Here is a 22,163-nt window from a genome sequence, read left to right as displayed (position 1 = left end):
ATGGTAGCTTATGGGCAGATGGCTAGGGAGGTGGTCGTACGATATGACCCAGCGCCTTAGATATTGAAAGGTGTAAGTTTGATTTGATATCCCTTGGGTATTAAATAAAATTAGCCAAAAGTATAAAAGCCAATCTTCGAGCGAAGCCAATGACGAATTGTTGCTGGTATCGGACAAGTCTGATGCGTAATTTGTGCTCACCTACTTACCTAAGTGTTTCCGTTTCAGTTAGCTCTTTAAGGCTATGCGAATTTTCAAATAATCCAACTTAAATCATACGCGTATAGAGATTTTTTTCTCGGCAAACTACGCTTGTTAACGCTTAACCGGTTGACTGTATTTTGTACCGTGTTCTTTATTTGCTTACAACTCAAGGTAAATTACTCTCGATTGTTTTCACTCAGCACTGAAACAGTTATGCCGTGTTTCTCTCTCAGAGAAAACATCGTATCTTCTATTAGAATTGTAATGATATGTAGAAAATTTGATGATGGGAGGCTACGCTCGTATACCGCTGTGTTCTGTAAAAATAATTTGATCGCTATGCCTAAGTAAATATAGCATTAACCTAATTTTTTCAAATCGGTTTGAGTCTCATTACGTTTAATAGGATCCAATAAAGCCACAAGGGTCCGCCTCTGCTAAGTAAGCACCTATTGGTGGATGAAGGAAGAACCATTCGGTTGTCTCTCCAAGTAGATGCTTAGTGCCATAAAGATCACCCGGCAGGACATCATCATCAAAAGGTTATGGGACGAGCTTCCGCAAGATGGTCTTGTTCGCGCTAGAAACCCGTGACATGTAAGTAACAGAGCGGGCGAAAGCCCTGTTGCCGAGGATGGATTGATTAACTTTTTCATTGTTTAGCCTCCCACCTCGAGAACATCTTTCTTCCACGCCGGTTGAACCCGTTCGTTCTGCAATGCGGACACTCTAACTCATGGAATCATTACCACAGCGTAGGTATCTAATAAAATCTCGAATTTGATTAGTTTTGCAGGCGTATCTTCTTCATTTTACGAGATCTACAGACGTAATCGCGTCATTTGTAGCCTACATAATTTCTTTATCGTTTCATTAAACTTTATTAGCTCGGAAAGTGTTTTTTTTATCAGGCATCTTCTGATAATACCATTCGTTTGTTATAAACAAGACATCGAGGTGCTTCGATCAAACGGTGAATTTTTTCAGTTCATATCACCTGATATCATTGGGACAGCAAAGATACTGAAGAATATCCGCACCGAGCATAACTTACTCTCTAAGGCCACTAGCGATGGCCTGTCGAGAAAATGGGACCACCACGCCCTGCTCTTGTATATTGTAGCCTGCTGGCCGGCTCCTCTATGGCCAATCAATGGCCAAAAGACAACGCGATAGAGCGTGCAGAGTTTCTGGCGCCCAGGACCGAGAGTATTGCCGGCTCTTTGACGGGCAGATTCAGATCTTCCGAAAAGACCAACTTTCTCCCAATCTTCTTCACCCCAGTCTATCTATCTCCCCTCCTGGTCTGTTTCTCTGCTCATTTCTCTTTGTGCTCCCCTCTTCAGATTCAGCTGGTCGGTCGGAGGCAATTTTCCCTCTAGGTTCAACGTGGCGGATCTGTACTGTGAGTACTCCATTCGGCGGAGTTTCGTTTAGCGTCAATGCGTGCGAGCCTTTCTGGATGTCTTATCCCGTCGAGGTCACAAACCCGATCAAACAGTGTGGGTTATAGGCAGTGAAATGAAAAGCAATAGATGCGCTCATAATCGACTGCGTGTAATGTATTAAGGCCACTATCGAGAGTTAGAGAGCTGAACGAATATGCAAGGCTTCAGCTGGAACTGCTCGCTATTGTGAGGGAGATCAGGAGATCAGAGGGTCAAATAGAGAAGGAATCGTACACGTTCCGGAGTGTGCCCGAATTGCGCTGGATGGCCAACTGGACAGAGTGTGATGTCTGAACGTCGCTGACAAATGCATGTTGTATAAGAAGCGTGGGGGCTTCAAAGCTGTTGTTAGAGCTCTTTGTCTCAGTGGGGGTCTTAGGACTAACTTTTCGAAACGATCAGTGAACATATACCCATTTCAAATTGAAGAAGGAGGGAAACTATAAACATCCAATGTTATTGGTAGGTGTAGGCTTATGGCCTATGCTCAATGGAGTATGTTTACTAAGCTACATTAGTAACGATACCCTCAGTGTCTGCGTCGATTGAATAACATTACAGATCACAGTTGGTCTGTCAAATGTAGTACAATATCGAGTACATATTTTGCCCATTTGATTCTTCTTTTTAAGCCTCTTGACGACTTACAAGTGTAGAAATCTATGCAGTGCAATATTTTAACATAGTAAGCAATACTACGTATAGCAATCGCAGGGCTCTGTTCTTTTCAGCATGACGTTGACTGGATAGCCAAAAGCGCCACACCTGCATCCTTTATCTTCGGACAAGTATAATAACTGCCGTATCACAGTTATTGATATATTGACGCTAGATTTATTATTATCTACTTATCCCAACCGTACTCAGTTAGAATTACCGATTCTCAAAAAAACACTCCTTTTTTTTGTAATTAAAACAAGATATTCGATGTCGTTTCAGTGGCCGAAAATTTTATGGCTACGCGATGACGTCTAAATATGTGAATTTCTAACAAAAGAGTTTGCAGATGATCAAATTAATTGATAGCAGTAAACATCGTTTCAAACAGGAATATATATATATATATATATATATAATCAGTCTTAAGGACGTTAAGGAGATAGCCCAACTTTTATAGGAAAAATTTCCACAATCACTAGCAATGGATTGTTAGCTACCTGGATGAGAACGAGGTCGCGACGAGACCGGGTGTCTTGATAAACCCTTTGACACCAGGCGATAGCCGTCTCCGTTAGTATATGAATCGGGCTCAACTGTCTGTCAGCTCCGTTGTTCAAGCGAAACCAAGGAAAACTAACTCGTTAAACTCTCAACAGAACGATAGGTTTTCTTGTCGGTAGTGTGTCCGGCCAATCGCGACAAGAACGAGCTAGAGGTAGACAGAAGAAATATGCGCAAATCTCAGAAGAAAAAGAAAGTAAGAAGCAGGGAAAGGCTGGAAAAGGAGGAGACTGATCGATGAGTAAGGCTGTTCCATAACATTAGCACGGGTTCGGGAAGAGAACGTGACGAGCGGCGAGCGAGGGGGACGGGGAGGTGAGAGTGATATGGGCGAAATGGGCAAATCAAGAATCGATCGTGTGGTTTACCAGCGAGCTCAAAAAGTCGTGTCCAAAGGCGATAAAATTTTGGACGTTTGGAAATCAATGCACGTAACCGCAGAATCACATGACACCTTGATCATCTAGTACGAATGTATGATGGCTTCGAACGGTGCGTACATGAAGAAATCGAACGCTCGCCTTAACAGAGCACGCTTGAGCTCATCCATCACGTTCTACATGGAAGCGTCATCCATATAGGGTTAACCTTGCTACACTATGAGGTTCAGCACGGGTATGAAAACCTACTAAAATTTGCGCTCAAATTAGACTGACTTTGGGGTACACTATAAATGAAGAAGGATTGTTTGGCATGCCTGTCGATCATATCCTTCTGGGCTTAACAACCTCTGAAAGAGCCATAAAGTGAAATGCTGCTTTAATTATGATTGTAGCTAACCTATCATATATATAGGTGGAATCCAACTGTTGTTACATAATAATGCATTAAAATTTACTCTAAGTTTTTAAAAACGTGCCTGCATGCTCCGTACACACTAACGCTTCAATGTACTTCAATAAATTCTACAATTTGATATGCTTCAACCGGCTACCATCTGATATATATATGTATACATATGTAGACAGTATGCGTATACCCCTGGTATCCTGTATTTTATCAGAGCGAAATGATCGTTAACGATCTTTTGGAATGGTACGCTTTGTATTAGCCTACCGAACAGATGTTTTTCTCTGAAAGCAAGTTATATTCAATGCATATGAAATAGTAAAGCTGGAGTGATATCTAGACCCACTATATATGGATTCACAATAGATACCATTTTTAAGACGTTGAAGACCACATTGTAAACTTTCTTTTTCTTGAATTTAAAAATCGTGTGGCTTTTTTTAAAAGGGAGATCAACGGTCACGTAGTTAAATCTAGTAGTTCAAAAATTATTCTAAATAATAAGGGATCTCGTCCGAATATAGACTATGGAGCTAATCCCTTGTTTTTTACTAAATACTTTTTACTATCCTATACACAAATGTTATGTCAAACAAAACGGAACCGTTTGTGTCTGGCAGTTTAAAATCTGCCCTTCAGGTGTCGTCCTGCATGAAAAGTACTGAACCTCAAGGCATAAGCTACGTGTACTTTTCGGGAATGTTCATCGGTGGCGAAATAGGCCGTGCCCAAGTCTACACAGTCTTTGTATTGAACGCTTGATATAGCTCTGACCCCTAATGTTGACTTTAAAATCCATATTGAACCTATGACCAAATCAGGCACTTGTTGTGTAAGCCCTCTGATTCGGCACTTCAGGGTCAATAATAATCTATACGTGAATATCTTAAAAATGGCTTATTTTATCCATACGGCTACCGCGTCCAAGAAAACTTATTGACTTTAGTTTAAATAAATCTGAAACACAAAAGTGTCAGAATTATAAAGGCAGGCTTTCGATTGAAAGCTATAGGAACATCTAAGTAACATAAACTTGGTAATCTAGGATTTTTTACGACAAACCTAAGAGAAAGCTGTTTGTCTTGGGTTTGTTATTTTTTTTTGTTTGTGTTTGTGCCAAATATCTGTTTGAGTTCCATAGTCGTACAACATCGATTACTGCAATTACGGTAATACTATTATTAATATCATATTTGTGTACTATTAAACATATTAAGCACAAACGTATAATATAACGCACATTGCATTATAAAGAAGAACAGCAAAGCGATATTTTACCTAGCTTTATTAACGTGTGCTATAATCCCCTAAGTAGCGTGTTGCTATAGGCCAGCTGCTACGTGCTATCAGGCTACGGATATTTTTTCAGGTAAATCTAGTTCTTCAGAAGCCTAGATAGTGGATGCTTGCGTGATTAGGACGCTATTGATTCTGGATAATTATAATGCTATAGTTTAGTGATAATAACATTGGCAAAAAGGATTGTTTTCGTGACCGCGTTACGATCAATTATTCAACTCAATGAATTGTTTGTAAATGTATTACATGTAGCATTCGGCTAGTCCGAATAATAGCTTCATCTGTCAGATGAGACTCTCTTTCCTAAAGTATTCATTTCCTTGGCTGTTCTATCTACGACAGACCTCAACTGTCCTGGCGTTCTTTCAGGCCCAGTGGTTGCCCACTAAACAGAAAAATTCTAGGCGGGATAATTTAGTTTTGCAGAAAATGCGAACGCGGCACAAGCGAACAACTTTTTCTTTTTAACAGTGCAATGCCTGTTTATGGTCCTCTACATGTTGGGCTGGCATTGTCGCCCAGCATATATATCTGTATCTCTTGTACAGCTCCTGTAGCTTCCTGAAAAGTTCGGAAGGGTGAAAACCCTTACGACTGTGCAGCAGTCTCTCGGCCAATCCTATTCGCGTGATGCATTTGTCGTGCCGGTGTCTAGCCATGTCGTAAATGTAGCGAACGACCCTTCGAGCATTCTCCGGGGTCTCGTTAAATCCTAAAATAAATTGACACATTGGTGTGCTAGACGGCGTGTCGTCCAACGATGGAGCATACAGGATCTATGCAATCAACGCAACGGCTTGACTACTTTACGCCGAGACAAACGAAGCCGATTTCGATACAAACGAAGTGACAGATCTCGTCCCCAGCGGGTATCGTCAATGAGGACACAAGTCTAAGGAAACTGTTATAGGTAATTGCGGCAAGTCCTTATAATGAAACGAAAAGCAGTTGTTGCAGGACAGTGACACTTTGAGTAGCGCGAAGTTTATGCACGATCGATTCCGAAACAAGTGCAATATATATAACGCGGCCTTTATTCGTGTGTTTATAGTAACCCTACAGTAAAACCCACGAACATCTGTATGCAATTAATAAAGTTCCTCTTAATAACAGGATGATTTCTGTATCACAGTAATAAAAGTTTATTGAATAAATTATTCACTTATACTGTATTATGTCAATGTCCCAAACTGCGATGCTATCCTCTGACTGACATTTGACTTTTCATACAAGTACCATACCATAGACGAGAGGTGATAACTAGGCCGTTGGAGGCACTAAACATTAGTTAAAGAAAAAAAAAAAAACTCTCGAAAGTTGAAACCCTTTGTAGAGGCGATACGCAAAGGCCATATGGACGATCAATCTACAAATTATAAAGAATCCGCATTAGAAAAAGACTTAGAATGCATTTATCTTGACCGAAATAAAGTTGTAAAATACTCTATAAGTAAAGATAAACACCTAATCAAATTAAATGAATGTAAATGAAACGCTACCGTAGTACGACGACAAATATTAATTTTCACTTTTGACGTTTGAGCAGTGTCGGATCACTAAAACATCAGATTTCCTAAAAAAAAATAGTAATAAAAACAAACGTTATCTTTGACCAGAGGACATCCGATGGCTCCTCGCAAGAGAAACATGATAGTACACGATAGTAGTTCAGTACACGACGGAGGCAAATGTTGAGAAAATGCTTCTTTGAATGCCCCAACAGGTGTCGATAGCATTGACCTAGTGTGGATCTCCTACTGGATGCCAGGTAGTCGTCATCAAGTTAGCGGTAGCAATAGTCGAAATGTCTTGGAAAAAAACTAGCTTAATTCTATCTTCAATTGTTTAGCACTACCTCGGAGTACAAATGGTCTACGACTGAACTGGGAAAACTTCGAATAGTCTACCGTCTAGCGTAAGTTGACAATAAAGATCTCCGGACAATGCTCGACGGTCTTGGCCCAACCTTCGAGTTTAGTGACAAGCACCACGCTGATAAGCCTATACAGTTAGACACTAATTCTCTCTTTCTGCTAGTTGGCTTTGTGGTGACAAAACATCACCATGCTATCTAGTACTAACTTTCTGTAATTCTTTCAGTAATTCAATACCAACGGCGTCTCTAGCCTGGACTCGTAAAAGCGGGCCGTACGATTGAATACTTTAGTTACCTACAAAATAGATTTTTACAGGTAAGTCTTGAATCGGTAACTCTGTTTTACCGCTACGCTCTACCGAGCAAAACGTAAGTGGGCAAACCGCATAGACAACCCAGAATAGCTCAATAGATGATGAGGTATCAATTGACAAGCAGTTTTCAGCCTTAATCGTAACAGCAAGGACAATGACAACATCAACAACGGAGAAGCGTCTAACGGGCGTTCAGCTCGTGGTGGACGACACGTCGTCTACTAAAGGCATCGAAGGCAGAATGTAAATGGCAATGACGATGGGACTGATAAAAGTTCAGCGCAAACAGGGACCAAGAACAAAGGAAACCGCAAGTCGTATCCGGCAGGACGAAGCACCTCTTAGGTGCCTTGGTCCTGATTGGCAATTGTCCGGTTGTCGCCATTGGTGACTTCACTGGTTATTTGTTGTAGGGTCCTGATGCTCTAGCTTCGTTAACTTCTTTCTCTGTCTGTATGGTCTCGTTCGCTAACCGCGATGCTCGCTAGTCGCTGTCAAATGAGCGTTTGGGTTACGTTTATGTTCGCAGAGATATTCTTAAACTGATTATCAAAGATGATATTCAGATCATGCGGTTAATTAGACAGAGCTCGATTCGGCCTTTTAAATGTACAGCCATGATGGAATTATTCATATAGGAATTGTACATAGGACGATACGCTTTTATTATAACGTTGTCGAACGTACGATCATTACTACTCGACAAAGGCAGCTCCCTTCCTCTTGGTCTCGTTCAACAGGTGGACGAATGCGTTTCGACGGCTTATGAATCGTCGAAATACTCTGAGTGAGGCCGAACCGTACCGCTCCTACCGTGACTTCATAAGCAAATTTTGAGGTTGGTTCAAGCTTAGCGTAGTTCCTCTCAATATCTATTTTATCGTATAAAAGGTTGTGGCCACTGGTAAGCGGCGTACTTGTTCCTGATGTTTCCCGGTTCAATTATATCCCTACGCTTTTGAACTTTGTAGACTACAACCGAAATAGCCAACTCAGCTCAATCAATGAATTTTCACTGCAACAGCAACAGCAAAGATGAAATGGCGCAAAAAGTCCTGGATTTCCAGAAGTTATTTAGTGGATCAAAAAAAAAAAAACTCAAATGTTTTCTGAGACCTATGAGGTGGAAGAACAATGTTCTGGTATGGTCTTGACACGCTTTCAGCACTGCTCGCACGCTGAGGCCAGCGTTTGGGGACCTTTTTTACAAGTTGTATGCTGGTGGCTTTGATTATCATACTTAATCTCGTTATCGATAGTCTGCTTAAGAGAATGAGAGCTCCGAAGGATGCGTTGCGTAGGGGATCATCCCGTTTAATGGGTAGAAGCAGTTGATACTATATAGTTTCAAATGTGGAGAACATGGGGTTAAAGCGATTTCTCAGCTTTGCTCTGCTTGATCCAGTTGATTAAAACGTGACTAGTGTGAGCATCCGCTCACGCCCGGTTCTATTTGGAACTGTCATCTTAGCTGAAATTAGCCTTTCGTCTGACGCTCTTTTAGTGAGCGGCACAAACTGACCCATGTCCAATCTGTGACGACAGTGTCCTGCAAGCAGTTAACTTTTAGTAATAGTTGAACAAGTGATCTCTACGTGTATGCTTTTGTGAACTCATTTCGTGAGGAACGTATTGTTTGCTTTTCATCTTAAGTGTTTTCGCTACAACTTTACAACAGGTGATCTGAGCAGCTGATTCTTTCATTTGCTAGAAGAAGGAAATACTATAGAGAATGTAATTATACCCCAATCTACAAAATTGCGCCTTTTTGCAAAGATGACTGCGCCGTGAAGGAACTGTTGTTTCGCTGAAGCCTTTTTAGCCAGCCTCTTCACCGATCTCCAGGAAATTCTTTTAGCGCTCTTACCTTCCAGAACTAGAAACTTAATCATTTATGCTTAAGTTTCAATGCTAAGCAAAATCTTTGTTTCCAAATTTATTATTGACGGATGACACTCAGTCAACTTGTAACCGTACATAGCTAAAGGCTGGGTTCGGAGGAACGCAATCTAAAGACATCTAGCGAGTTTCCGATGACAAACGTTGACCAGTTCGGAGCTTATGCTAGCCACTTGGTTTTCCCTATTTGGCTTTTTGTCAGTATATATCTTCCCGCCAGCGAGATGAAGCTCATGGCTAGGCGAATGTGAAGGCTGAAGCGAAAGGTTCCGCTTGCAGAGTGGCTATAAGGGATTTGTCCGAAGATTCCGCAACAGACTTGCCTCCTTTTGGATATATGACCTTTATCCGCGTCACAAACACTTGCCTGGCTACACTCCCTAAACAGGTCGTAAAAACTTCCAAAAATAGATTAAAACACCTATTCCTTTCACACACACACACACACACACGTCACATAACGTAAGATAACACTCACCTAGTAGTGCGTTTGGCGACCTTTTCTTCAGTTATATTAGGTTGGAATATAGATAAAAGCCGCTATTTACTCACGTTGAACGTATTGCCTTATGACGCATTCACCGACTTTCTCCTATCACTCAATCAGCTTCTTTACTTCTTTTTGCTTCAAAAGTGCTTAGATCCCGTTCTTAAGAACTCGTCTAGCCAAGTTTTTTAGATCCGATTTACCGTCAAGCATACGGTTACTGATTCCGTTCGCCAGTGATTGGAGAAAACGGTGATCCCTGAACGTGAAGTTTAAAGACTATTCTGGGCCTTAGAAAACTTCGCCCTTATTACCTGCAGGGCCGTCTCGTAGCCTTTGCTATGTGCGGTCTGCCGTTGTCATCGGCGGCTAAAAATTACTTTTCGTCATCTGTCGGATCTCTTTTGTTGCATAGTTTGGCTCAATCGGTGCAATTAGGCCATATGCAGCTTTTTATCATCCTGTTCTGGTGACGCATTACTCAGAGGAGTATAAAGCCCCTACAATCCCACCAAAGGCCATTCATGTGAGATTAAGAGTACGTTTGGGTTTAGATGTACTTTTCGAAGCTACTCATTCCCGCCCCTGTTTCATACCGACATAGACACCACTTTTCGTCCAGCGCAACAAGTTTGTGTAGAGACCTGTTAATGAGAAATCGTGTTTTTTCGTGCGCTTCACCCAATTTCTAATCAAATCCCATACATTCAATTTCAGTAGACTGATGTTCGCAGCCTATCATTCTGGGCAATTTAAAAAATTGTTAGCCATTCAAAATCATCGTCAACTTTAAGTGGTCAGCCGGGCTGGAACAAACTCTCTAGGTCTAAGATTTCTTCTTTGAACTTAGCAAATTCTTTCGAGCAGTCTTCCCGGTTATGAAATCCACACTGTACATGGCGTAAACATCCCAGGCTGCCCTTAACCACGGCAAAGTGTAAGCTGTATTATTAGGTACTGCAAAAATACTTTTTTTTTTTTGCATTTCCCTTTCCTATTTCACCTATTTTGTATCACAATCGGACGTTACGGCAGTGTGAATATAATACCGAACGCAGTTGAGCCATGAATACGGCAGCGATGATGGGAAGTTACAGTTTAAAGCAAGATGTGTCTTTGTAAAAACTTACTATCGAAACGAAAAAGTATTACATACGTGATACACGGTAGGAGTCCGTGCGAGACTTTAGAATACGGATAACTTTTATTGTTGGCGGCGAACAGAAAAGGACTAAAAACTTCTAGAAGGTGCAGCTTCTATGCCATGCTGTTGATCAGACCAATGTTCAGTCTCTAGCCTATTACCGTCCTTGTGCATCTTTCGAAGCGCACAATCCTGATATTTAGCTATATTCGACCATCTTCTACCTATCCGGCTGCCTCTGTACAACCTTGCAGACAATCATTCGAGACGTCTTTGTTGCAGTGTAATTGCGATCCGGAAACCGATGCTGGGGTCGAAAGTGTTTTAAGCTGCTGTCCAAAAAAAACAGAGAGTTTTTTAAAAATAGATTTTTCTGTATGGGTCTATGGCTGAAACTCTGGCTATGAAAGCGGAGGCGGGAAGCTGTGCGGACTCGAACGGAAATAATATATGAAATATCTCTAGTACTATTTTCTACAACGTTCCCTTTCCAAGTGACAACAACTCATAAATGGAAAGTCGTACCGAAATTCAGGTACAACATGTCTGTATCATTTTATTGATTTTTCATCACAATTTTATTTAATTAGTGATGACTGTTAGCCTAAGTCGTCTTACAAGTAAATAAAGCAAGAATATTACTACCGTCATGGCTCTGACGGATGCGCTCAGCTTTAGTCAGATGAGATTATATTTTAGCTTGTTCTATTTAGCTTGCCGCAAGCGCCACTTACGCTGAAGAGCGAAAATTCTAGAGCGAAAAACGTCTAGACATGCTATAATTGGCCAGCCCTGGTTTGTTATTATCGGCGGCTCCTTTTGTCTAGGCGTTCTCAAGCCTCTATGTCAGGTTTTGAGAAAAATGCATTGTATATTAGTGTTTGTCTATTATGAGCTCATATGGAATTTATAGCTTATATTACAGATACGCTGCTGCAGCAGGAATCATGTCAACTAGTCTTATAATTCGGTCTTTGTCTTCGTCAACTCGTTCTTGGCTCCCTCGATACAAAAGTATGGTCTATGCATAATATTTCTACTAAACAATAGGAAAATGGCTAAGCAGATTCGACCTCAGGGGTAGGCGGAAAGGTCAGACTCCGTTTTCCACCAGCCAGTCAGCCATCGATCACTACCAATGGGCATACTTTGGCACACCCTAACCGCTGGTGGCAACGAAATCTCATGATTTTGCATTTCTATCACAGAAACGCAGAAGACATCATATATTACAGAAGAACATCCTCTACCTTAGGCGTGTCTTTTAAATCAACAGCGTCTCCTTCCAGTACCAATTCGCACAAATCAGATCAGATCACTGCCCACATCTATCATCGCATGCAAGGTCAAGCGTCCTGTTCGCATTATTCGCTTGTAGGCATGATCATCGTTATTGTCATAAGAAAAAAAGCCCAGTGACGGTGTTCGAACAATTGAACAGTGACCCTTTCCGTTATGTTAATAAGATGTCGGTCGCTAATTACAATAGAATAGACTAACAATGAAGTGCTATATGGATATATACATACATAGACATATATATCCGACATAAAGGGACGTGATATAGGCAAGCAAAACGATAGCAAATATATATATGTATATAGTCAGAAATGAGCGAATACAGGTTTTGATGATGACAAGTCAGCTGATTCATGGTAGCTTAACTAGGAAGCCTAAGGGCATTAGGCAACCATAACAAGGAACGCATGCAACTATAATATCCTGATGATCCGCGTTTGTTAGAAAGGCTAGGTAAACCATTTGGCAATCTGGCTAGCCTATCGCCATTTCTTTAGAAGTAGATCTCTTAGAAGGAAATCTCTGGGCTAATAGCTAAAAAGACATGCCGATTGAGGATCCTCAACGGGCCTACGTGGTCGCTTTGGGGCCTCCATAGCTGACAACTGTCTGTGTTCTGTTGAATTCATGGTAGGGCAATAAGGTCCAGGAAATGGATCTTGTGTAATAATCAGTAAACTGGTGTTTAGCTGTGACCGAATTGAATTGAAAATTCTATGCTTAGTCTGAATGGATCCTTAGCACAATCTTTTTGGAAGAAGCCTCCTAGTTGGTCTATTTTGCCCGCCCACTGAATTTGTTAGATGTGATTGAATTAGATTTGTTGCGGTATGAGTGGGTGTGTGTGTGTGTGTGCCTCTCATAGGACACATTGGTGAAAAAATTGGTTGTTGAAAGCTTATGGACAGAAATCGAAAAAGGGCCTCTGTTCGTAGTTGCCAGTATGGTCAGGACGCATCCATTCGTATGGTAATGGTCAGGCCAGAAATTGACTTAGGCACTGGTCGGTAGTCGACTAGTAAGATGATTGATAGCCACCAAAATACGTTCATTTCAATGAATCAAGTGTTGTAATTAGCAAACTGCTGTTTCTATATGCGTAATTATAGTTTGTTGTAAAATAGGTATATACATTTGGTAAGAAAAGCGATCTTTTTGCAGCTGTCCTATCGTGAATTGCGCTAATGGTAGCGCAAAGGGCTAGTTTTGCGTGGCAGTTGTCCTGGCCGGGTGCACCCCTGCCTTATTATTTTTTGAGCTGCAGTCGCCGACGTTACTAAAGCAACAGCAAGAGGCGAAGTAATCGTACGTATACACAAAAAAAAAAAAACATTAAAGCTAGAACTCTATTATTATTCGGAGTAAAATGGTACGTTCTGTCAGAGAGATACTAGTAGATATAATAGGGCATCATCAATAGTTGAAATTTTGATAATGACTTCGATAATACACGTTGTCATCATCATCGTCGTCATATTAATAGTAAAGCCAAAATCACCAAGTAAAAAAACATCTTTTGGTGATTCTTTGGTAGTTCGGTAAAGTTGGATTTCGTCAACACTTAACTTAGCAGAGAAAGCCTGAACAGGCTCGAGATTAAATTAGAATTATTCATTCATTCATTCATTGACCGTTTCTCGATTGGTCGGTTATTTTGTCCTGAAAAAGTATCGTTAGCTTGTATTTGTCACCGTTTCCAATTTTCCCTTACTACGGCGATGAGTTTTTGCTAGAATCCAATCGTACCACATCAGTAACGAATTTTTCCATTGTCATAATTTGACCTTATTTTGGAATCCTCTTGTACCTCGCATCTCGACCTAATAAGCCAAACGTCTGGCGTTTACCCTTAATTCTACTATTTCACTGCGTGATACGAACCTATAAATCGTCTGAACATCTAATGTATTTAGAAAAAAAACAATATTCGATTGGTCTGGCACATGCTCGGAAACCTCCACTGCATCGAAAAAGCTTACGATACATGTCAGTCTCAGGATTATATATAACACTGTGTATATAACATCTCCTATATATCATCATCTTTGTCACCTTCTCGTTTTCGTTAGTGCTCGTGCTAACCGGACTCATCACGCAATACCAACACACATATTCATGTAGGTATGTATATATATATATATATATATATATATATATATATATATAGCCGAAATCACAGAGGATCGGATGAGAAAATCGTAAAGAGTTGTTTGTTCCGACTTCCGTCTACGTCTCTTTGCGGTGAACTCGTGAAAATGCCGAGGAGTTATCATTTAACTTCTAGCAATCCGCTATCGCAATTCGTTCTAGAATTGATTTTGATCACCCGCACCAACACTGGTCGTTGGTGTTTTCTTGAAGGTTATTCAGTAGACCATACTGTTATCGTTAGAGCTCGTCTAACGTTTTCCCATCTATAACCTGTATTAAAGAGTTACCTCAATATTGTCCTTAATGGTCGAATTCGATTCTGTCTGACATTTAATTATGACCACTCAGTAAACACTCGACCGGACCATTTCTGCCTTACTTTCCCCAACTTATTATATAGAAATATACGAGTAATCGTATGATCAATGAGCATTGTTGTATAAACGATTAATCATTTCGTGTCGATCATTTGTTGTGGTAGTTGCCTTTATCTCGTATAAACCTCAATGTATCTTTACGAAGATGTGTATATATATGTATATACTGATCTAGTTAGTTTTAGAGACTCGTATTGGACAGCGGCCGGGGGGGGGGGGGAGTCCATAGCTGCTTCCTTGCTCGAGAAGGTCACGAAGCGGCATAGGCGGGCTCAACAATCTCTCTCCGTTAGTTGAAAAACGGGAAGGTCACTTTGGGTTCCCGAATAGGTATTGCCAAATGCTTAGCTGGTTCGTCCTATTTGAGATATAGGAAGGGTTCGAAAGTCGACCTACAGTCGATATGGTCGTTCTGTACACCTTCATCAACAACTTGACACGGATCAAAATATTGATGTAACGTTTAAATGCGCATTTATGACTGGCTTTTAGTTTTTAGAATACAATTGGAGTACTTAACTCCGACACTAGAAGCCGCGCTTACGCAGGATACGAATTCGACAATTACTGAAAGAAAATTAGACCGCATTGTTGGAAATGTGTTGCCGACTGACTGAAATGAGATATGGGAATCGATTGTCGATAGTAAGTATTTTGCTACGTTTATTTCGACCCAGCAAAGGTCAGATCTGTTTTTGTATCAAAATGGGTTAGTAGTAGTCGTACTCGTTGTCCGAATCCGAATCGACTACATGGGCATCGTTATTTTGTAGGAGAACATTCCACCACTCGTGTACCTCTCCTACGACCGCCTTGAGGAACTTAACCCCGCCCCCCGGCTCCCGCAAGGCCCCGCTTCCTAAGGCGTGACCTAAGGTGTGGCCCAAATGCCCACCTGCCTCGTCGTCCAGCGGGCCATGCAAATGCAGGTGTTGCTGCAGTTGCATAAGAGGATTATCTCCATCTGTTCCAGGCGTCGTCGCCAGTTCGCTGCTCTCGCTAACTTCCGGCAGACCCTTTCCGATCGCTGGAAGATCAAATAAGGAATTCGTTGATACATACGACGCCCATGACGATGTGAACAACAACAACAATGATCTTAATTACCATATTTGTAACTTGAGGCGACCTTCAAACATCACTAATGGATGGATTTCAACGTATATCAATTTATGCGTAAACATAGATGAACCTAAGTTGTCCTAACTGTAGGTTTAATAGATGAAAGACGAAACGCACAACCTGCCCACAAATTCCAACGTGATAGTCCTGCTAAAATGCATTTCATGAAGCATTATTAGCAATCATGTCACGTACAAAACCTACCCGAACTCCATTTTTTGAGAGTAGTGTATGACCTCTCCTTGTCCCTCTGATCCTTCTCCGCTGGAGTGAGATGCTTGTCGACGCTCGATGGCCCGGGGATCAGAAATTTCCGCCCACCGGCAGCCGCAAGGGCCCCGCTTGCAGGCGTGATGCTGTCTGAGTGGATGCCTACTCGCTTCTTGCCAGGTCCCCCAATGCTGGAAGGCTGCTGTTGTTGCGTCTGTTTGACTGTTTCCATAGGAGTGTCACTTCTACTTAAGGACTGAGGTTGCTGTCCTGAGCTGCTTGCTCCACTAACAAGTATTCCACCCACTCCAGCATTTGTTCCTGATGTTGCACTCGTTACCCCGATTCCGTCCTTGCCCTCTTGAAGTTGACCTCCCGCAACCGAAGTGGCCAAAATCACCGCCTCCGAAGAACCTGAAATAACGCAGAAACAACAAAAATAAAAGGAATACGAACATGTGCGACGATCCACGATTCGTTTGAAAGCTGGTAACTGTTCTACATATTCTGTGTGTCTACCTTCAGGGGGAGTGAGTGAACCGGTGGCCGTCTTGGGCTGTGCAGGAGTAGCACTGGTGGCCATTTGTATTTGTAGGACTCCTGGTGTTACTCCTGTCGTCGGTGGCTGAGTGCTTGTTATTATTGTTGTTGTAACTGTTGTTGCAGTTGTCGTTACTGGCGATGTTGCGCTTGGAGGTTGTAATGCTGATGATGCTGTGGTTGATTGTAGTTTGTGAAGCTGTTGGTGATCCGGAGAGGACAGGTTAGTCAGTGGGGTGGGAGGATCTTCCGAAGGCGCGGTGAACACCTCGCAGAAATCGATTTCATCAGTTTCTGCCGACGTCCCCAGACCGCCCAAAACGGCAGCAAGACCACCCGGGCTCACGTCTCCTTCACCACCCTCGGAGCTTATACCACCGACTTCAATATCGTCGCGGTCATCCTCATCTTCTTTTTCCTCGGTGAGGATCTCACCGCCAACATGATGAGGTTCATGGCCGGGCGAGTGTGGAGGGTGAGGCGAGAGACCTAAAGGGTGGCCCTGCAAGTCAAGGGTACTCTGCAAGGCACCCGGAGAAGCTCCCACCTGCAGAGTGGCCAAAAGAGGTTCATTGGTTACCCGAAGACTGTGGAGCAGATTTGTTTCCTCTTGCGCTTTCGTGTGCTTGATCCGCCGCAGACATTTGTCTAACCACTCTCTGGAAAAACGAGTTTAAAGTAGAAACGAGGACATTAACAGAAATAAGACTTACTGGGAAGACTTCTCTTCTAGCTTAAAGCATTAAATCGTCCTATTCCACGTACATTACGTCCATTGCATTGCAGGACTCAACGAGAAGCCATCGTTTTATCATGGATAGCCTTAGTATGTGCCTATGTTCAAAAGGTATGAAGAGAAAAAGCCTATTTTCGAAGCGGCATCCATCGACATGTGTTTGATAAGAACAGATAAGTAGAAGAAGATAAGTAGTAATTAATCAGGCCTACTAGTGTCTTTCTCACTCACAGACATCCGCGAAATGAGCTAGGTAGATCGTCCCGGCAAATCACACTCACCTAATAGTTTGCTTAGCGACCTCTTCTTCAATTAGATATTCTAGCTCTTCGCGCGCTAAAAGTTCTTCCAGCTGAAGCGCTTTCCTAATGTCTACGGATCTATACGATAACATGCTGAAATGAACAGCAAGTAGGTACGTAAGATTCCATTCATGCTAAAGAAAAAGCTCTCGTCAAATCGTTTATCAGTTCGTTGTCAGCGTTGTGTTTCTTTTTTGTCTTTTACGTGTAGGTCTATGTTTTACGTTTGCGGATAACTTGTGGAAGAGGAGTGGATGCATGCCAATGCACAAGCACGGTTCACGTAGTGATTTAATGCTGGGACTTGTGTCGGATATACTGTGCGAAGCTCGAATCAAAGACATCATTTTGCTTTCTTATACTCGTTACTTGTTCCATACCATCTGAATCTATTTAAATTTAAAGTCGAACTTAGAGATTGTTGTGGGACAAAAAGAGCACAATAGACTAACTTTAGTACATCGTGAAAAGTAACATCTTCCCCATTATGAAGACGTTCCATTTCGTAGCACATGTGCTTAAACAGAAGTCGATCCTTCTCGGGGTCTACTTCTAGACGGCCCTTCAATAATCCAAGAACGAATTTCACTCTGAAAAAAATACAAATTTGTTCCCAGCAGAGAATATATTACGAATGCTAAACATAACAAATATGTGTCTGTTTTATAGATGCTGTAAAAGTTGACTAGATCTAGTTTAAATATCCATTGGTTGGAAAACGTAATGAACTCTACCCATGGAGCGCTGGCGGACGACTCGCTTGGAAAATAAATAATTATTCCGGAATTACAGATGCAATACTACCCCACGTGAAGTGTATTACGATAATAATAATAATATAATGGCTGATAATTATGCAGTAAGATGCGATTTTCAAACGTTAATGTTTTATTACATACCGAAAGTCAACGTGACGAAGATTTGAGTACATTTGCATCTAGTAGATCAATAGTAAGATCATTTTCGCTAGATGCCTGTTTATGACACAATAACTGGCCAAATTGCTTATGTTCAATTAAATGAGTGAGGTTGATATACTGCAATTCTTAAATTAAAAGTAAATTAGAAACTTACCGTCGAATGGGTATAAGACCCCTCTGCTGAGTATCCACCATATTCCAGGTGTTCTGGAAATTTCTTATATCCGCATATGATAGAAGGGCATCTTCTTCGTTCGAGTAAAACAACGAGAAATTTTCCATAATAATAGCTACCAATAGATTGAGTACAATATATGTAATCATGACATAAAATGAACAGAAAAATATTAATGCCCCTGAAATAAAGAAGAAACAATAGCGAAGATCGAAATGTCATATTCATAAGTTAATCATTTAGCTCAATAATAAAGCTAATAACTTAATGTATAGAACTGCCTTATTCTACAGTTAATTCCAGTTCTTAACAGACAACTCTTTTGGCTGTGACAATGCTAAGAGGTACGAAGGATCTCTGAGTTCAATATAATAACCAACCTAGATATGTATAGAACGAGACAAGTATGAACTTACAATTAAGTAGGACGTGTGTATACAATTAGGAAAAATATATATTTTCTCGGTTATGACTAAGGAGAATTTACAATAGAGGCAGCATAAATTCTATCAGTTACTTATTTCTTGATTAAAAGTTTCACTTATAAACTTTCTAATTGATTATAAGATCAGATTTGATTTTTTTCACACCTGTCAATTTTGCTCTCTTTGCAATTTTTGTCAAATGCTTAGAGGTTTGTGCCGCACAGAAGTGGCTTGAAGTATCCAAATACTGAAGCCTTGTTAGGACGTTTTAGGAAGACAGAACGACTCGCCAGTTCGTCTCATCTACCTAAATCAATCTAATTTACGGATTATGACAGTAAATCTATGGTATTCCACCCACCTGTAAATGAACCACAGTCAGTCTCCCAATAGTTTTCCCCGACTGTGCAGTACGGCGGGGAAACCATCGCATCGTGCATGATTTTGTTCCAATCCTCGCCCGTTACGATTCGAAAGAGAAGGGCAATTCCTGACGGAGCAGTGTGGAATGACGCGTGACGGTAGCTATTCAAAGGGCAGTAGTAAAACGACAGAAACGGCCGGTGCCATAGACTACACAGCTATACGTATACAGAGGCGCTTTCAAGACGTAGATAGACAATTTATAAGAAAAAAAAATGCCAATCAACCGTTAGATAAAACTCCTCAGTTCATAGTCCACAACATACAGTTAATGTAAACGAATACCAATCCTTGGGACTCTCTCAGTACTGCCGATATGGTTACGTACCGTCCCAAATGCTCCCCTTGTTTGACATTGCCAAACAGGATAACCCCCGTGCACGCATAGAAGAAAATCAGCAGAAACATGCCCATGATGATGAAAAAACTTTTGTAGACCGATACGACCACGGTCAGCATCAGCATCCGCAAGGTTGCCTGAACAGGGCGAAAAGGGACGGGTCAAACAATCAAAGCTCGAGGATAAATACCTACCTAATTATAGATATTTCACACGGGAAACGGTTATACTGGCGACGCTACGACCCATTAGCTTCATCAATACGGTTTGTAGTCATAGCTTCGATATACAGAATTATATACTTTATTATTATTGAGCTAGCTATTAGATTGTGGAAGCACCCACATGTTTGCCGGTGATCGTGAAGAATCGTAGAATAACAATGACGAATCCGATCGTATTCGAGGTGGCATTCATAAGTGAGAAATGCAATGCTACCCAGCCGATTCCAAGGCAGGTAACAAATAGGTCGTAGCGATTGCGTCCACTCTGCCAGTAACCGCGGGGTGTGAAGGCGATTAACTTCATAATGACTTCGACGCCGAATAGAATCGTAAATGCGGCTGACACGGTGGCGAGCGGGACGGTATGCGTTTCATCGCTGCCCCACGAGACGCAAAGTAACGAACTGTTGGCCAGCACCATGATGGCAATGAGCCGCTTAAACCATAGCTGTTGCGTAATATCATAGATGAACGCACGGAACCGATGCGTATCCGGTCGTGGTGGTAAATGCAACGGTTGAGCAATTTTTAAACGTTTCTTCAAGTCGCACCAACGCCGCTGGTCGACCGTTAGAAGGGCAGTCCCTTTGTTCTCGCTGTAGTTGGCAATAACCACTCCTGCGCGTGTATATAACGGTAAATCGACAAAATACAACATCTTTCCTCAAATATGCGGACGTGTCCTTTTATTATTCGAATTAATTAAACGCTAAAATAATAATCATCATTGGTATTGTATATGTATATGTAGCGGTAGATTTATGTCCAGTTCTAGCTATAGATGATGGGCAGTTCGTACTACAAAAATAGAAATCTTCTCCGTGCATGAACAAGATTACTTTCTTCTTGCTCATAATATATATTGTAAATAAGTTAGAATCGCGATATTACGAATATAATGGTTAGTATCATGTTTAGTTAACGAACGGGCGGTATATAATATGTATGACACCGTTAGTTGCTTACTAACCTACGAAAAGTGTGAGTCCTATCATGCATCCGAGGAAAACATAGAGGTGAATGAAGATGGAGTGCGCGGGACCCAGCCGGTGGATGAGCACATCGCGTATGTCAAGCCAGCCCTTATAGGACAGTACTTCGAACAATGCTAACATTGCATTACCAATATTGTCGAAATGGAAACGCCGAGGGTTTGCCCTGTAACATCGGTCAATGTACTTTAGGGATGATTGAAGATCAGCTTGCTTTTCATTAGAAAACCGTGCCTGTCTGTTTGTCGTGACGAAAATGGTGCCCAGGTAACAAGCTGCAATATAAATGCTCACCAGATACGAGGCACCAATAACTTGGGCCACGAGCTGTTAGCGGCAGGTTGGAGCTTCATTCTGGTGACAAACACAGATCTTTCAAAGACGCCGCGGCAGTCCTCTTTGAGCGATATCGAAGGGTCGTTGCAGCGGGCAAGTCGACCTCCAAATAGATGAACGCCATAGCAAGCAAACACGAAGATGAGCACTATAAGCAGGATGGAGACCAGCAGGATCTCCTTGAAGCCACGACATAGTTCGTAGACCACTCGGCGCATATGCGGCACAAGCGAGAAAATGCGCAGCGGACGTACGCAGCGCAGTAGAAGCAAAAGATGCGCCGGCGAATGCGGCGGGACCTGATTTGTCATCAGCCAAAAGGAAACGAAACAAACCGATGACGAATAGCAGGCTTCTAGAAACTCTATTTGGACCTAAGCCCGATCGTGTCCGGCTCGAGTAAAAAGGCACTACATTTGCAAAATCTCTAAGTCGATAGAGAGCTACGTACACAGATTTAGGTACCTTTGTTGAGTCAGTTCGTAGGAAATGTTCATCCCTCGTAGTGCAGTATTAAATGCGCATTCTGGCTTACTGATAACACTAACAATAAGCAAAAATGGACAAACGTGTTTCTGTGGTCACGGGCTTACCTTTTCAGGTAGCCAGCAGATAAATATGAGTGACACGGTATAGACGAAAACGTCCATTACCCCTGCTGCGTCCCGGACTAGGGCCTTTGGGGTGAACAGCAGCCCGTCGGCGAGCGTTTTAAGGAGCAGTTCGACGCTCATGCACACTACGAATACGTACTCAGCGATCTGCAGGCGTGGGGTATTCATCACGCGTTGATGTGGAGTTTCTAGCATCATCGAGATGCAAGAGATTGTTGTAACCATGATCATCGCCCAGTCCAGATACGTAACCAAACCCAATAGATTACTGAAATGTATCAGGGATTGCCAAATAC

At 41.8% G+C, this 22,163-nt stretch overlaps 1 protein-coding gene across 12 annotated transcripts in view; it reads right to left on the bottom strand.

Annotated features, from left to right (window-relative positions):
• The window catches only part of na (sodium leak channel non-selective protein na), a 43,481-nt gene that overhangs the window by 2,949 nt on the left and 18,369 nt on the right, over positions 1 to 22,163 (bottom strand). For 10 of the 12 annotated variants that reach the window (XM_086988966.1, XM_086988967.1, XM_022801749.2 and 7 more), the window contains 12 exons: positions 21,847 to 22,135; positions 21,212 to 21,552; positions 20,896 to 21,083; positions 20,047 to 20,543; positions 19,690 to 19,838; positions 19,300 to 19,463; positions 18,493 to 18,694; positions 17,871 to 18,008; positions 17,398 to 17,511; positions 16,360 to 17,039; positions 15,835 to 16,254; positions 11,194 to 15,535 (listed from right to left, as the gene is read on the bottom strand). In XM_086988966.1, coding sequence (XP_086845092.1) covers positions 15,219 to 15,535; positions 15,835 to 16,254; positions 16,360 to 17,039; positions 17,398 to 17,511; positions 17,871 to 18,008; positions 18,493 to 18,694; positions 19,300 to 19,463; positions 19,690 to 19,838; positions 20,047 to 20,543; positions 20,896 to 21,083; positions 21,212 to 21,552; positions 21,847 to 22,135 — 3,499 coding nt within the window. In that variant the 3' untranslated portion in view covers positions 11,194 to 15,218. Of the gene's footprint in view, positions 1 to 11,193; positions 15,536 to 15,834; positions 16,255 to 16,359; positions 17,040 to 17,397; positions 17,512 to 17,870; positions 18,009 to 18,492; positions 18,695 to 19,299; positions 19,464 to 19,689; positions 19,839 to 20,046; positions 20,544 to 20,895; positions 21,084 to 21,211; positions 21,553 to 21,846; positions 22,136 to 22,163 lie in introns of those variants that run through there. The other 2 variants (XM_022801755.2, XM_086988968.1) reach the window with 2 other exon arrangements.

This window comes from Varroa destructor, unplaced genomic scaffold (genome assembly GCF_002443255.2).
Source record: "Varroa destructor unplaced genomic scaffold, Vdes_3.0 BEIS01000004.1, whole genome shotgun sequence".
NCBI classification, from domain to species: domain Eukaryota; kingdom Metazoa; phylum Arthropoda; class Arachnida; order Mesostigmata; family Varroidae; genus Varroa; species Varroa destructor.
The sequence above is the reverse complement of the archived record's forward strand: the minus strand, read 5'-3'. Positions and strand labels throughout refer to the sequence as shown.